The sequence below is a fragment of the Natator depressus genome, chromosome 1 (assembly GCF_965152275.1).
Source record: "Natator depressus isolate rNatDep1 chromosome 1, rNatDep2.hap1, whole genome shotgun sequence".
In the NCBI taxonomy this organism is placed as follows: domain Eukaryota; kingdom Metazoa; phylum Chordata; order Testudines; family Cheloniidae; genus Natator; species Natator depressus.
The window spans coordinates 251,019,237-251,034,074 of record NC_134234.1 but is presented as its reverse complement, the minus strand read 5'-3'; the positions used below and the strand labels follow the sequence as shown (position 1 = coordinate 251,034,074).

At 45.9% G+C, this 14,838-nt stretch overlaps 1 protein-coding gene and 1 long non-coding RNA gene across 3 annotated transcripts in view; one reads left to right on the top strand and one right to left on the bottom strand.

Annotated features, from left to right (window-relative positions):
* The window catches only part of LOC141978885 (uncharacterized), a 32,508-nt gene extending 21,293 nt beyond the window's left edge, over positions 1–11,215 (top strand). The window contains exons 5-8 of the long non-coding RNA XR_012636439.1: positions 5,902–6,010; positions 7,383–7,438; positions 9,024–9,105; positions 10,789–11,215. This is a non-coding gene — a long non-coding RNA (uncharacterized LOC141978885). The remainder of the gene's footprint in view (positions 1–5,901; positions 6,011–7,382; positions 7,439–9,023; positions 9,106–10,788) is intronic.
* CRY1 (cryptochrome circadian regulator 1) overlaps positions 1–14,838 on the bottom strand; it is a 510,254-nt gene that overhangs the window by 438,984 nt on the left and 56,432 nt on the right. For both annotated transcript variants that reach the window (XM_074941214.1, XM_074941205.1), the window contains exons 10-13: positions 14,625–14,726; positions 12,475–12,570; positions 11,437–11,508; positions 11,249–11,353 (exon numbers count right to left, since the gene is read on the bottom strand). In XM_074941214.1, coding sequence (XP_074797315.1) covers positions 11,253–11,353; positions 11,437–11,508; positions 12,475–12,570; positions 14,625–14,726 — 371 coding nt within the window. In that variant the 3' untranslated portion in view covers positions 11,249–11,252. The remainder of the gene's footprint in view (positions 1–11,248; positions 11,354–11,436; positions 11,509–12,474; positions 12,571–14,624; positions 14,727–14,838) is intronic.

The window sequence follows — 14,838 nt, the reverse complement described above, 5'->3', positions numbered from 1 at the left end:
AGTTCAGGAACAGCATGTAATATACCTTAAACAAAATAAAACTGACATTTTAGACAAGTGGGGTCTCCCAAAAGTGTAACTCACAAATGTGCTCACAAGAAAAATTCACTGCCAAAGACTGAAAGATGGGGAATTTCTTCAAGAGTTGTGGAAGAAATCCAAAGGTGTATAGGGGTGGAGAAAGGTGTATAGATTGGTGAAAACAACGTATTTGGAGAACTCCAATAATAAGTAAAAAAACCAAAACCCATTCTGATGTGTAGTCCATTAGTTTTGACAGGGGAAAAAGGTTTTTTCTTTCTTTCTTTAAACATGTTCATCCAAACTAGACTACAATGTTCGCAGGAAAACTAAAACACAAATTCTTCAAAATTTCTTGTCACCAAGTGGCTGAGAGTCCAATTGGCAGCTACAGAAAAACATGATGTAGAAAAGAGGCATGCAGATCTCCTTCCATCAGCGTTTCATAGCATACATAGTTGGGACAACACCTTATTCATTGGGACATATAACGACTAGCTAGTCTACTGCTTTCAATGGGTTCTCATTCAGGTCCATGTGAATTCATGTATCTCCTTCAAATATCTATACAATTGGAGTCAAATTCCTAAAAGAGAATTTCTTTTTCTTTGTAATACACTTGTGATTTGCAGCATTATAGACCAAGCAATAATAGGTAGAGTCAAGTCAAGGAGCTCAGCAGCCATTTACTGATGTCAGATTACAAAATAATAAAGATTATACTTTCAAACCAGTAATGCCTAACCTGGGAGTTTACACACTCATCAAGCCCTAGAGTATGAGGGTCCAAAGTTGTTCCTCAGAGTTTACATAGTTTCATGAAGAGTGAACTTAGACAGAAGAGAGGGTTACTCACCTTGTGCAATAACTGAGGTTCTTCGAGATGTCCCCCCCCACAGGTGCTCCACCGTAGATGTGGCGCTGCTTTTGTGTCTGGAGTTGGAGATCTTAAATAGCCGTGCCTGTTGGACTGCACATACATACCTCTCCTCCCCCATGCTGCACACGTGTAGTATAAATAGTGCTGTGCAGTCCGACCGCCCTCAGTTCCTTCTCTGCTCCAGAGCCCAAACACTATGCTCCGCAGCAGAGGGGAGGAGGGCTGTAATGGAGCACCAATGGGGACACACATCTCGAAGAACCTCAGTTACTGCACAAGGTGAGTAACCCTATCTTCTTCTTCGAGTGCTGTCCCCATCACTGTAACTATAAAGCAGTGTCCCTAGCTAGAAGGTTGGAGCTTCGGAGTGGCTGGTATCGCCGAGTCCAGGACCGTATGTCCAAGAATGGTATCTGTCGAGGAATCCTGCCAGATGGCGTAATGTTCGGAGAACGTATCAGAGGACGTCCATGTGGGAGCCCTGCATATATTATGGGAACATTATTGAGGAATGCAATGGAGGTTGAGAGCGCTCGTGTGGAGTGTGTCCTGAAAGAGGCAGGTGGTTTATTGTGAAGTGTGTAAGACAGGCGTATGCACTGTGAAATCCATTTAGAGAGGCGTTGTTTAGATATAGCAGAGCCTTTAGAGTGTTCAGCAATGGATATGAACAAGCGTGGCGAGTTCCTGAATGGTTTGGTTCTATCCAAATAGAATGACAATGAACATCTAACATGTGGGGAGCTGCTTCTTGGTAATTGTGTGGTTGGGAAAGAAGGAGAAATATAGGCTTGTTCAGATAGAAGGATGTTATAACTTCAGCAGGAATTTTGGGTGGGGATGGAGGGTCACTTTGTCCTTATAAAACATTGTATATGGTGGGTATGCCATAATAGATGATATTTCTCCCACGCGTCGTGCCGATGTAATGGTGATGAGGAAGGCCAGTTTCATTGCTAGATGAAGGAGTGAGCAGACTGCCATTGGCGCAAATGGAGGTCTAGTCAGAGAGTGTAGGACTAGGCTGGAGCCCCAGGGTGGGTTGGGGGACGTATATCAGGGTATAGATTTCCAACACCCTTAAGAAAATGTTTGACAAGGGAGTGTGCAAAAACTGAATATTCTTCGACAGAGCAGTGGAATGTGGTAACTGCAGCCAGGTGCACTCTAAGGGTTTGACTACACTTGCGAGTGAGAGCGCGTTAAAGCAGCCCCAGGCGCCCTAGCTCACAACCCATCCACACTGGCAAGGCACGTAGAGTGCTCTGACTCCACGGCTAGAGCGCTCCTGGTACTCCACCTCGGCGAGATGATTAATGCTTGCTGCGCCTTGGCTGAAACGCTCGGGCGTCACTGTGAACAAACTGTTACATTACTGTGCTCTGATCAGCCTCCAGAAATGTCCTATAATCCCCTTAAGTCAAGTGGCCACTCTTCTCATTGCTTTGAACTTGCTGTAGGAATGAGGATATCCCCTTTGAAAGCTCCGTTTCTGACAGCCGGCTGCTTATCTGCTCCGAGACAAAGCAACCATTACTGTGGAATGCTGTGTGTGTGAGAGAGTGAGGGGGGGGTCGGAGGAGGGTCTGCTGCTGTCTGAACTTACAAGACAGCATGCTGACATGCTCTCAGCCCCCCCAAAACCCACTCCCTCTCCCCCCACATACACACAACACACTCCCTGTCACACTCCACCCGCCGGCCCCCCCCCCATACATTTGAAAAGCACGTTGCAGCCACTTGCACGCTGGGATAGCTACCACAATGCACTGCTCTCTGTGGCCACTGCAAGAGCTGCTAATGTGGCCACACCAGTGCGCTTGTAGCTGGACAGACTGCAGCGCTTTCCCTACTGCGCTCTACGAAGGCTGGTTTAACTCAAAGCGCTCTACATCTGCAAGTGTAGCCATGCCCTTAGAGAACTAAAAGCCAATCCGTGCTGTTTGAGTTGAAGGAGGTAGTCCAATATGAGAGTTAATGGAGTGCAGGCTGCATCGACCTGTCTGTTGGCATACCAAAGTTGGAACCAGTTCCACTTGTGAGAATAGGTACGTCTGGCAGACTCGCACCTGCTTTTATCAAGGTATGTTTTACTGAATCTGAACAGGTTATTTCAGAATCCCAGAGCCATGAAGGAGCCAAGCTTTCAGGGGACCATCTGTGGATTGGGATGCTGAATGTGTCCCCTGTCCTGAGAGAGGAGCCATGATGCTGGGGGAAGGTTTATAGGCCGAGAGAGTGTCATGCAAAGCAGGTGCATGTACCAGACCTGTTGTAGCCATGTCGGTGTGATTAGTATAACCAGAGCTCGATCTTCCTGTATCTTGAGTAAGACTTGGAACAGGAGGGGAAAGGGAGGGAAGGCGTAGAGAAGTGGTGCATTCCAGTTCATAAGGAATGCATCCCCTAGTGAATAGAATCCCAGGCCTGCTCTGGAACAAGACTTAGGACAGCGGGCATTCTGAGTGGTGAAAAGGTCTACGGTGGGGTGACCGCACTGGCGGGAGATGGGTCGGAGTGCTCTCATGTCGAGCTGCCATTCGTGCTAGTGTGAGAAGGTTCTGCTCAGCGTATCCGCTATTGTGTTCTGAAGTCCAGGGAGATATGCAGCAGAGATGGAGATGTCATTGTGGATACGCCAATTCCATGGCTTGATCGCTTCTGAGCGTAGGGAATGGGACCCGTCACCTCCTTGCCTGTTGATGGAATACATACAAGTGAGGTTGTCTGTCATTACTCGAATAGTCCGGTTTCTGAGGAGTGGTAGGAAATGTTGGCAGGCACTGCGGACTGCCCTCAGTTCCAGGAGGTTGATGTGTAAGGTGGACTCGGTGGGCATCCATCTGCCCTGCATACTGTGCTTGCATAGATGTGTTCCCCAGCTGAGGAGGGAGGCATTGGTGGTAAGTATCACGGTAGGTGGAGGTTAAAGAAAAGGGACCCTGGCACAGACATTGTCGGGCACGTCCACTACAGTAGTGACTCCTTGACGGGGGCTGGCATGGACAGGAGTTTTTGCATGCTGTGCTTGTGAGGAAGATATACTGTACGGAGCCAGCCCTAAAGACACTGCATATGCAGCCTTGTGTGTTTGACCATAAATGTAGCTGTAGCCATATGTCCCAGAATTGGAGGCATGTATGTGCTGGGATTTGGGGGCATGCTTTGGTGGTTGAGACTAGTTGTGTTATCGCTGTGAACCTGTGAGGTAGTAAAAATGCTCTTGCCCGCTTGGCATCGAGTAGAGTGCCAATGAATTCCAGTGTTTGCACTGGGGTTAGTGTGGACTTTTCAAAATTGATAAGGAGGCCCAGTTTTGTAAAGAGGGTCATTGTAGTGTGGACTGCTTGGAGAGCTTCCGTCTTGGATGGCACTTTGAGAAGACAGTCGTCTAGATATGGGAAAACGGTGATGCCTTGTTTGCGGAGGAAGGCCACGACCACTGCAAGTACTTTGGAAAAAACTCACGGAGCTGTGGATAGTCCGAAGGGTAGTACCCTGTACTGGTAGTGACCATGGTCAACAATGAATTGTAGGAAATGTCTGTGAGCAGGGTGTACTGCAATATGAAAGTATGCGTCCTGTTGGTTCAGGGCCGAGAACCAATCCCCCCTGTTCCAGTGCGGGGATGATGGTGGATAGGGTGACCATATTCAAACGTTGTAATCTCACAAACTTGTTGAGATTGCGAAGGTCTAGGATGGGGCAACAACCGCCAGACTTCTTTTGTACCATGAAGTAGTGAAAGTAGAAACCGCATCCTTTGTGTTATGGAGGGACTGGTTCTATGGCTCCCTGTTGAAGATGCCGCCTCACCTTCCCCTCCAGGACGGGCTCCCCTGTAAGGGGTCCCTGAAAAGGGATGTGGAGGGGGGGGTTGGCAGGATGGTATAGTTAGGAAGGGAATGGAGTAATCTTTACTATTTCCAGGACCCATCTGTCCAAGATAATGAGCATCCAAGATGGTAAAAATGGAGCTAGGCGGTTGCCAAACTGTCAGTGTGTAGATGGCGTTACAGATGGTAGGGGCAACAGGAGCAGGCAGGAGGGTCTCTGGACCTTGACCACACCTTCAAATTTGCTGCTTATTAGAGTGTGTTGGGGCCCAGTGTCCCTCGTGCAGGCGACTGTCTGCACCTGTTGGGAATTCGGCGACAAAGGCCTTGGTTGTCAAACTGCTGCTGTGGGTAGTATAGCTGAGGGCGAGATCGTAGAGGGAGTGGATATTTTCCCAATGTTTGTTTTGGCTGTGGTGTGTACATACCGAAGGATTTTACAGTGGCTCAGGAGTCTTTCAGTGAGTGTAAGGAGTTGTCAGTGTGCTCAGAAAAGTGTTTTTGTCCTTCGACCGGGAGATCCTTGACCATATTTTGCATCTCCTTTGGGAATCCTGAAAGGTTCAACCATGATACACGTCGCATTACTACCGCAGTAGCAATGGATCGGGCAGCTGTGTCATCTAAGTCCAGGGAGGGCCTGCAGGGCCATGCAGGCTATTAAGTGACCTTCCGAAATGAGGGACAGGAATTGTTCCCTTTTTTCCTCTGGCAGATCCTGGCAAAATTCCTCCAGCTCAGAATAATTTTTTACAATCGTATTTGGCCATAAGGGCCTCATAGTTAGAAATTCAAAATTGGAGGGTAGCAGTTGAATAGGATTTTCTACCCAGGAGAGCTAAATGTTTCCAGAAATCCTCAGTCAGGATGATTGGATTGGCACTGGCACTGATGGCTCTTCTCTTGTAGCGCATTCACCATAAGGGAATTTGGGGCAGGATGTGAAAATAAAAACCCCACTTTTTTTCACGTACATAATATTTCCTATCCACCCATTTGCATGTAGGCGGGATAGAGGCTGGAGTCTGCCAAAGAAGGTTTGCAGGTTCAAGTAGTGAACCGTTAATAGTTAGGGCATTTTTTGTTGTTGAGGAGGTATGGAGAATGTCCATCAGTTTATGTTGTTGCTCCTTGACCTTCTCAAGTGGGATCTTTGTTTCGTAGAGTGGCTGACTCCCTAACTCCTGAAAGTGACAAAAATCATCAGCCACTGTAGGAGGAGGTGGCATGATGGCTCCATCAGGTGAAGATGAAGAAAATGGGAAGACTGGAGGTACCTCCCCATCCTGCTCTTCTTCCAGTTCCTCCTCCAGTGGTGGTATTTACGGAGTATGTGGTTCTGGAGGTCGAGAGATTGTTGAGAAGGGAATGGATGGAGGCTGGCATGTTTGCAGTGGTGGTGGATTACCGAATTGTGCCCTATACATGGCCCAGGGGTCCCAATATGGCCAATTAGGGGGAAAGGGAATATATGGTTGCATTCATGGGGACCCCTGAAAAGGCTGGGTGCCCTGAACTGCAGCAGGGTAAGGCTGGTAAGTTGATGTCAATTGCCCTGATGCTGGTGGGGCAAGAGCGTCTTTTCATCCTCCTCGACATCACTAAGGAAACGAGGTCCTGTCCCTGTGAGACAGCATGAAGAGTGTGTTGATTGAGAAGTGGGTGAGATTTGGGACACCTCCTGTCTGAGAAGCAGAGAGTCTGCAGTGTCAGATATAGTGAGGTCTGACAGCTGTGTGAATTCCTGCGAGTGATCTCTGCTCAGTGCCTGTATTGAGCACGGTGCTGAGCTGTGATATGGAAAAAAAAAAAAAAAAGAGTCAGCAGATTGCGCCAGAGCGCTTTTCAGAGCCGTAGCTTTAGTAGGAGTTTGCAACCCTACTGGAGCCTTTCTCAGAGCCGAAAGCTTCAGTGCTGTGCGCAGGTCAGGGCTGAGGGCTTCACTGGAGCCAGCTGTTTTGTCAGTGGTGGTGCAGACAGCATCCTCGGCACCAAAAATGGACCTGGAGCCGTTGAAGAGATAAAGGGCTTGCTTCGGTTGCCCACAACAGGAGGTAGCGCTGATACCTGCTGTTTCGCCCTGGCACGGTCCTTAGACTTACTCTCAGGGGCCGAGGTAGTCAGTCTAGGAGCAGCTTTGTGCCTCTTCTCAGAAGCCATTCGCACTACGGATCTAGCCAGAGATGGCATTCCTGCACTTTGTGCCTCAGGCGCTGAAGGAGGGATGGCTCTCTTCTAAGCGTCAGCCTGGTTAGAGGATGATCTTCCCTTACTCAGGCAAGGGAAGTGAGGGTTGGCAGATGATCTTGCTGAGTGTGAGGGTCTCTCCAGTGAAGAATAAGAACCAGGGTCCGACACTGGTCGCAGGAACTTTTCCATGAGGAATAGTTTGAGTTTAAGGTCCCTGTCTTTCCTTGCTCTTGGGCTTTAAGCCCAGACAGTGGGAACACTTCTGGGAAACGTGTCCCTCTCCCAGGCAATAGATACATTGGGCGTGGCTGTCTGTTATAGAGAAGGCGGCCCCACATAACACACACCACTTAAACCCGGAGGAGCCCTGCATAAGGGTGAGGGAATAGTTTCCCTGATGGGAAATAGGGCAAACAAAAAAGGTTTTTTTTTTTTTTTTTTTTTTTTTTTAAAAGGATCAAGGATAAGAAAAGAAAATGAAGGAGCTAACTAACTACGAGAGAGAAAACAGGTAAGACACTACTTAAGTGGGCTCTGCTAATTGTTCCGTACCAGAATGCAGGCAGTAGAGTAGGAACTGAGGGCAGTCGGACCGCACAGCGTTATGTATACTACCTGCACACAGCGCAGGGGAGGGGAGGTGCGCATGTGCGGTCCGATGGGCACTGCTACTGAAGATCTCCGACTCCAGACGCAAAGGCACTGCCGCAACTACAGTGAAGCACCCCTGGGGACATCACTCGAAGAACCACCAGTGAAGCACATCCACATTGCTTGAGATATGTAAGATAATGGGGTGGAAGTGTAGTTCAGAGCAAATGGAGTAGGGTCTCAAGATTCCATTTCCAATGCTTCAAGAAGCCAGGAGGGTGATGGAGATAAAGAATCAGAGGAGACTGACTTAATCTGAGACAGAGCCACAGAAATCACAGCAGTGTCAACAATGTACTGCAATGTCTTTATGAAGATGTGTCAACATGGAGTAACACTGGGTGCAAGATGCATTCGATCTTACCATGAGAAAATTGACTAATAATGCTGTCAAAGAATTAAACTTGCAGTTATGGCCCATTATGCTTAGCTAAATCCTCCCTATCACAGGAAGAACCCAAGGAATGGAAAGTGTAAAAAACATATGGTTATGACAGCATGAAAAAAAACAAAAAACCACACTACATGCTACTCTTTCACACTAAGAGAAATTAACAGTGGTATGGATCACACAGAAGTCTTGGCCTTGAAACCATGCAGAGCCTGAGAATCTGAGGAGCCAAGGCCTAAATGCACATCTTAGGACATCCATAAGGAGTGCTTTTCTTTCTAAAGCCCCGTCCCACAGCCCCATGGCCAATTCACTATCCAATCCCATACAAAGGGAAATTACTTACCTTGTTGTAACTGGAGTTCTTCAAGATGTGTAGTCCCTATCTATTCCACTGTGGGTACGCACGCGTTCCAGGTGCCTGAGACCAGAGAATTTTTGCAAGTAGTGTCTATTGTTCCATGTCTGCACCCCTACTCTTCCCATACTCTATCGTGAGGGTATAAGGAGTGGGGCAGACCAACTGCTTCTTCAGTTTCCTCTCTACCATGAATGTTGCCAAGCTCTGAAGCAGAGGTGAAGGAGGGTGGGAAGTGGAAGAGAGATAGGGACCACACATCTTGAAGAACTTCAGTTACAACAAGGTAAGCAATTTCCCTTTCTTCTTTGAGTGCTGGTCCCGATGGATAACTGACAAACAGTACTCAGAGAGGAGGCGGGTGCAAGAACACAGGTGGTATAGCTGCTTGTAGAACCACTGCCCCAAAGGATGAGTCAAAGGCAGAGTCTTGGACCAAGGAGTAATGCCTCATGAATGTGTGGATGGAACTCCATGTAGGTTGTCCTGCAAATACCAAGCAGGGATGCTTCTGAGGCTGCTTATTCCCTTGCATAGTAAATCTTTACCCCATGTGAGGGAGGAAGCTGTGCCATCTGATAACAGAATAGGATATACCCAGAGATCCACTGAGAAGATATAGCTTGACCTCAAACTCACTCTGGTATGGAAATGAACAGTCTAGATGACTTTTCTGATCGATTTTGTTCTCTTCAGGTAAAATGACCACGCTCATCATTCATCGAGAGAATTAAGTCTCCTCTCCTCACTAAAGGCATAGGGCTTTGGAAAAGCACAGGTAAATGAACTGACTGGTTTATATGATGGAACAATTTTAGGAATAAATTTTGGATGTAGCTGTTGGATGTAGAGACTCTGTCCTTATGGGATACTGTGTACAGCCATTAGGACTCCAAGTTCACCTACCTTTCTGGCCAAGGTGATAGCAATGAAGAAGGCAACATTTATCTACAGGTGAGACATGAAACACATAGCTATTGGTTCAAAGAGTGGCTTAGTGAGACCTGAAAGTACTAAATTAAGGTCCCAGTCAGGGGTTGGTTTCCTTACTGGCAGAAAGGTTCTAATCAGAACCTTCTGGAAACTGGCTGTTGGTAGGCGAGTAAAGATTGAATAACCCCCCAATGGTGGGTGACATACACCGATTGCACCAGGTGAATCTGTAGTGAACTAAGGGAAAGATCCGTCGTCTTGAGAGTAAGAGGAGAGTCTAAACTAGCAAGAAAAAATGGTTACTTATCTGTATGGTAACTGTTGTTTTTCAAGGCGTGTTGTGAACACATACATTCCACTGTAGAGGTTTGTGTGCTCAGTGCAGCAGTACTACTAGGCAGTGCATGCTGCCGTGATCTCCTCATGCCTTCAGGTGAGGGTATACAAGGGGAATATCTGCCGCCTGCTGCTCCGTTTCTTCACATTGCTGTATGTAATGTCTGAAGTAGTTTGGAAGGTTGGCGGGTCATGAAATGTGTGTGTGCACAACACATCTCGAGGAACAACAGTTACTATACAGGTAAGTAACTGCTTTTTCTCCTTCGAGTGCACATATATGTTCCACTGTAGGTGACTCATCAGCAGTTCCCTTACAGGTGGAGGGACTTTGGATCATCTGAAGAGAGACTGGCAAGTCTGTTACTAAACTGGCATCATTCCAGGAGACTTGAGTGATGGCATAATGAGTGGAAAAGGAATGCACAGACAAGCATGTTGCTGTCTTACATACAACAGCTACTGGAACGTTGCTGAGAAAAGCTGATGAAGTGGACTGAGCCCCAATGGAGTGACCTATTATTCTTGGTGGAGGAGACATTTTAGCAAGATTGTAGCAGAGCTTAATGCAGTCAGAAATCCAGTGTGATTTGCCAAGACAACGCTGATTGACCCTGGGCACAAAGACTTGCCTGAATTGGACAGGGGAGAGATCTGTCCTCTTTGGAGTGGACTTAGAGGGGAGATCTGCTTCTGTGCTTATATAAGCATGCTCTGCTCCTGTGAGGAACCCCTGATGAAGGGTCCATAGGCATATTCTCCATCGCTCCTGCATCAGGCTTCACACCAGGAGGCAGACTCCTTGACGACTCTAGCTCATATAAAGGGGGTTTTCTCGACTTGGGTCTGACTGGGGCTTCGTAGCCTTTTCCATGAGGTGTTTTTTAAGCTGGAATTCTCTCACCTGTAGGATCTAGCTAGGAAAGTAGTGACAGATACTGCATCTGGAAGATGGCAGGCACTTCCCCAAAGCAGTAGAGGCAGCGTTGGTGGTTGTCACTGACCAGGAAGGTGCAAGTACAGGAGATGCAGCTTTTGAAGCCAGATAATCTAGGCATAATCTAATTTACATACTGGGATGCACATGAGTCCCCAGGGAGGGGATTTAACTATCCATTAGCTATACTAATAGAACTATTAAAAACATTAACTATGCTAAAGATAAAGCGGGTAAACTTTTAAATATTTACAGGTTTTAAGGATCAGGCTGAAGAGAAAGAAGCAGGTCTGGACACTGGCGACTCACACTTAGGCCATGTGGTGGTAAGAAGGAACTGAAAAGGTGATCAGTCCTCCCCATCGCTTATATACTTGGTGCAGAGCATGAAGAGAGTAGGGGCACAGGCGCTGACCTATGGACACTGCTTTCAAAAATTCTCTAGTCTAAGGTGCATGCACACTCACAATGGAATATACATAGGGCCAGCACTCAAAGAAGAACTTGCTTTTCAGCCTTCCACTCCCATCACAATTGTGTGCACAAGAAAGCAGAGCATAGCTGCTGTTCCTTTTCAGCCACATTCAGTCAGTAGTTATGTATATTTGCTCCGCTTTATACCATGCAACAGCACATACATTGTACATTAATGGGTGCACACACTATATAGTTATTTAGCTCACCAACAAGATGTTTTAGAGTTCTCCTTTCTTACCAATCTAATTAGTGCTCTGTCGCTGGACTTTCAGCCCAATGCTCTGAGTTTCCTTTTCTGGATTTGGGCGTTTCCCAGTGCTGATGCTAGTGCTTCCTGTTCTTCCTGAAAAACGAAAACAACACCTAACTTGAGAAACTATTTTGTTTTTTATGTATCCAAATGACATCTTTTAAAACATAAGTCACCTTGTTGCAGTAAATGTGATTGCTGATGGTCTCCGTGGGCATAATGTAAAATACTGCTGCCTTGAGAATAACCTGTTAAAATACAGTATACATTTACTTAAATCATTCCTGTGTTTTCCTTTTATTTTATCAGTTATACGCTTGTATCCATTAAGCTTTTGTATGAACAAGGGGAGCCAAACCCTGAACTCCCAAACACAGAGAAGTCTGACCTAAATCATTCTTGTTTGCAGAAAAATTCTCGTACTAAGAAGTTCTCTCTACACACCCCCACCCCTCTTCACACCCCTTTTCTAACTACTACCAACTTTAGTTTTGACACTGCCCAATCACCTCATCCTTTTTACTATTCTCTTAAGATAACAGGAGTCAACAGCACAACTAAACTGGGATGAACCAGAATTTTCTGTTTCATGTAAATTGCCCGACAACCCTCAATGTTGGAATTCTCTATCAACAGAGCATGTACTGCAGAAGCAAGAACAAGTATTCTACCCAAACATTTGCTTCAGCCATGTTCTGGAGGCCTGTAAGGTGTGAGAGTGAAGTCCTGTCTCCACATCTGTTCTGTCAACCCTCAACCTCTGCCGAGATTGCAATGGGAGTGTGTGGTGGGGCAGAGCCCCACCCCCTGAGAAAAAGGGCTCAACCAGGCCAGAGAGGCTGCGCAGACCAGCAGCCAATCAGTGAAGACCTGGGGAGAGCCAATCAGGATGGGGGAAAGGGCAGCCAATCACAACCCAGCTAGGTCCTATATAAAGGCTGCCCAGCTAGGAAGAAGGCAATCACTCCCTGGCCAGCAAGGGAGAAGGACTGGCTCCTGACAAAAGGAATAGGACCTTGAACAGAGCAGTGCTGGGTAGGCTTGGGGGAGCAGATAGGGGCTCCAGCCCATTACCTGCCAGGCTGCAGCCCTGCTGCAAAGGGGCAGGAAGGTGCACAGGGCCAAAGGGGAAGTGGCCCAGGGAAACTGAGGTTTTTAACAATTTCAAGAAACATGAGAACTTCTCTGAACACATTTTATTTGCTGAATAATACCATGCTGCTGAATTCCACTTGATCCTGCATGTGAGTCTTCTAGGGCACATGTCTGAACGCCCACTGTATGACCATCAGTGCTTCCCAGTTGAGCTCCTGAAAAAAGGACATTTTAAAAAAAAATATTTTTAGCATAGAATACAGCACAGATTGAACATTTAATAAATAATTAAGTGTAATGTTTGAAATATGTACTGTCTTGTACAAAATGGGAATTACTGAATATTGCATTCTAAAGCTATAAAGGGTTCTGTAAAGTGAAATTTATGAAGATTTTTTTAAATGTAACCTCTGAAGTTAAGGGGAAAATTTTATGTCCAAGGTATTGCTCAAACCAATTCAGATCTCTGTGCATCAACCAAGTAGCTGAGACTCACATTCCTGATATGAAAAGTACAAATGCAATTTATGTACACAAGAATCTGATAATGCAAAATTGTCTCCTCAACTTTGTATGCTGGACTGAAGCCCCTTTGAAAGTTTTGCCTTTGATGTTTAAGTTTCAGAGCATGTTTTATTCCCTATATTCTGTATATAAAATACTAACATCTGTACATCACCTAAAGAATGTTTGTAGGCTAAAAATATTTTAATTAAAACCCAATTGAAAAGTTATACATTATGTATTGTAGGTATGTTTGGGATATTTTACCATCATTATTTGTACTGGGGTGGTAGCTAGAGTATCCACAGTCCCCAAAGTACTAGGCACGGTACAAATATAGCAAAAATGGGCCTTGCCTCAAAGAGTTTACAGCCTGATTTAATTTATGATGTTACCACTGTCACAAGGTATTAATGATTCCTAGGAGGGAAATAGATGTACAAATGTTTTGAAGAATTGCTTGAAATGTATTAATACTTTTACAAGGGTTAGAACATTCCTTTCTAAAGAACATTCCTTTCTACTTACTTATGCTGAATATACCTATTCTTCAGATGAGCGACTCTATTAACATTTATATAATCATGCAAAAATTAGCTATGGTGGAAGAGTGGATCTGAAAACATTCTTAAGAGCCGTTTTCACAAAATTGTTTTCATGAGGGTAGCTGTTTCTACATAATACAGTAACTCCTCACTTAACGTCGTCCAAGTTAACGTTGTTTCGTTGCTGATCAATTAGAGAACATGCTCGTTTAAAGTTGCGCAATTCTCCCTTATAATGTTGTTTGGCAGCCGCCTGCTTTGTCCACTGCTTGCAGGAAGAGCAGGCCATTGGAGCTAGCTGGTGGGGACTTGGAACCAGGGTGAACCAGCAGCCCCCATCAGTTCCCTTAAGTTCCTTGTGTGGCAGCTGCCCAGCAGGCTATTAATTGCCAGGCAGTTCAGCTGTCCCTCCCCCCCACTGCCATGTGCTGCTCCTGCCCTCTGTCTTGGAGCTGCTCCTACTTGCTGTGTGAGGGGGGAGGGAGGTGGGGAAAGAGGGGCGCTGATATCAGGGTGTCCCTCTCCCCCTGCACCTCATCTCCATGGGGACCTGGGGGAGAAGAGGAGGAGGAGGAGGAGGAGGAGGAAGACGACATGACAGGGCTCAGGACGGAGGGATCCTGCTGGCAGCAGCTGCTGTCTCAACTTCCTGATCTACTTAAAAAGGCAATGTACTTAGAGTGAGGTCAAAGTACTTAAAGGGGCAATGCACACATGGTGTGTGTCTCTGTCTCCCCTCCCTCCATTAGTGCCACCTTGTAGAGTGTAAGGCTACATTAACAATGTGTTAACCCTTGAGGGCTCAGCCGAGTGCTAGTTCATCATTTAGCAGTAAGGCAGTCCCTGGGAAATATCCTACCCTCTTCCAACCTCTGATTTCATCACCTCAACCAAGCTTCACAATCATCATTGTTGTGTACAGTATTAAATTGTTTGTTTAAAACTTATACTGTGTGTGTGTCTATAGATATAGATATAAATAAAATATAGTGTTTTGTCTGGTGAAAAAAATTTCCCTGGAACCTAACCCCTGCTATTTACATTAATTCTTATGGAGAAATTGAATTTGCTTAACATCGTTTTGCTTAAAGTAGCAATTTTCAGGAACATAACTACAACGTTAAGTGAGGAGTTACTGTAGCATGCTAGGGGGCTCACTTAAGGCGTTTATGCAACTTCTCAGGTCCAATACTTTTGTCAGAATAGGAGATTCTACTTACCACCTGCACTACTACAACCAGAGATGTTTTCTCCTGGTGAATATCCCATTAGGCCACCATTTCCATTTCCATTTGGGTTAGAAGGCACTGTTGCAAGAAGACCTAATCAAGGAAACAAAATTCATTGCCAACAATATTGAGGCAAGCAAATGTGTTTTGATTTAGTGTATATATCTTCCCCTGTCTCCCAACAGAATTTTCTTTAGTAGTTTAA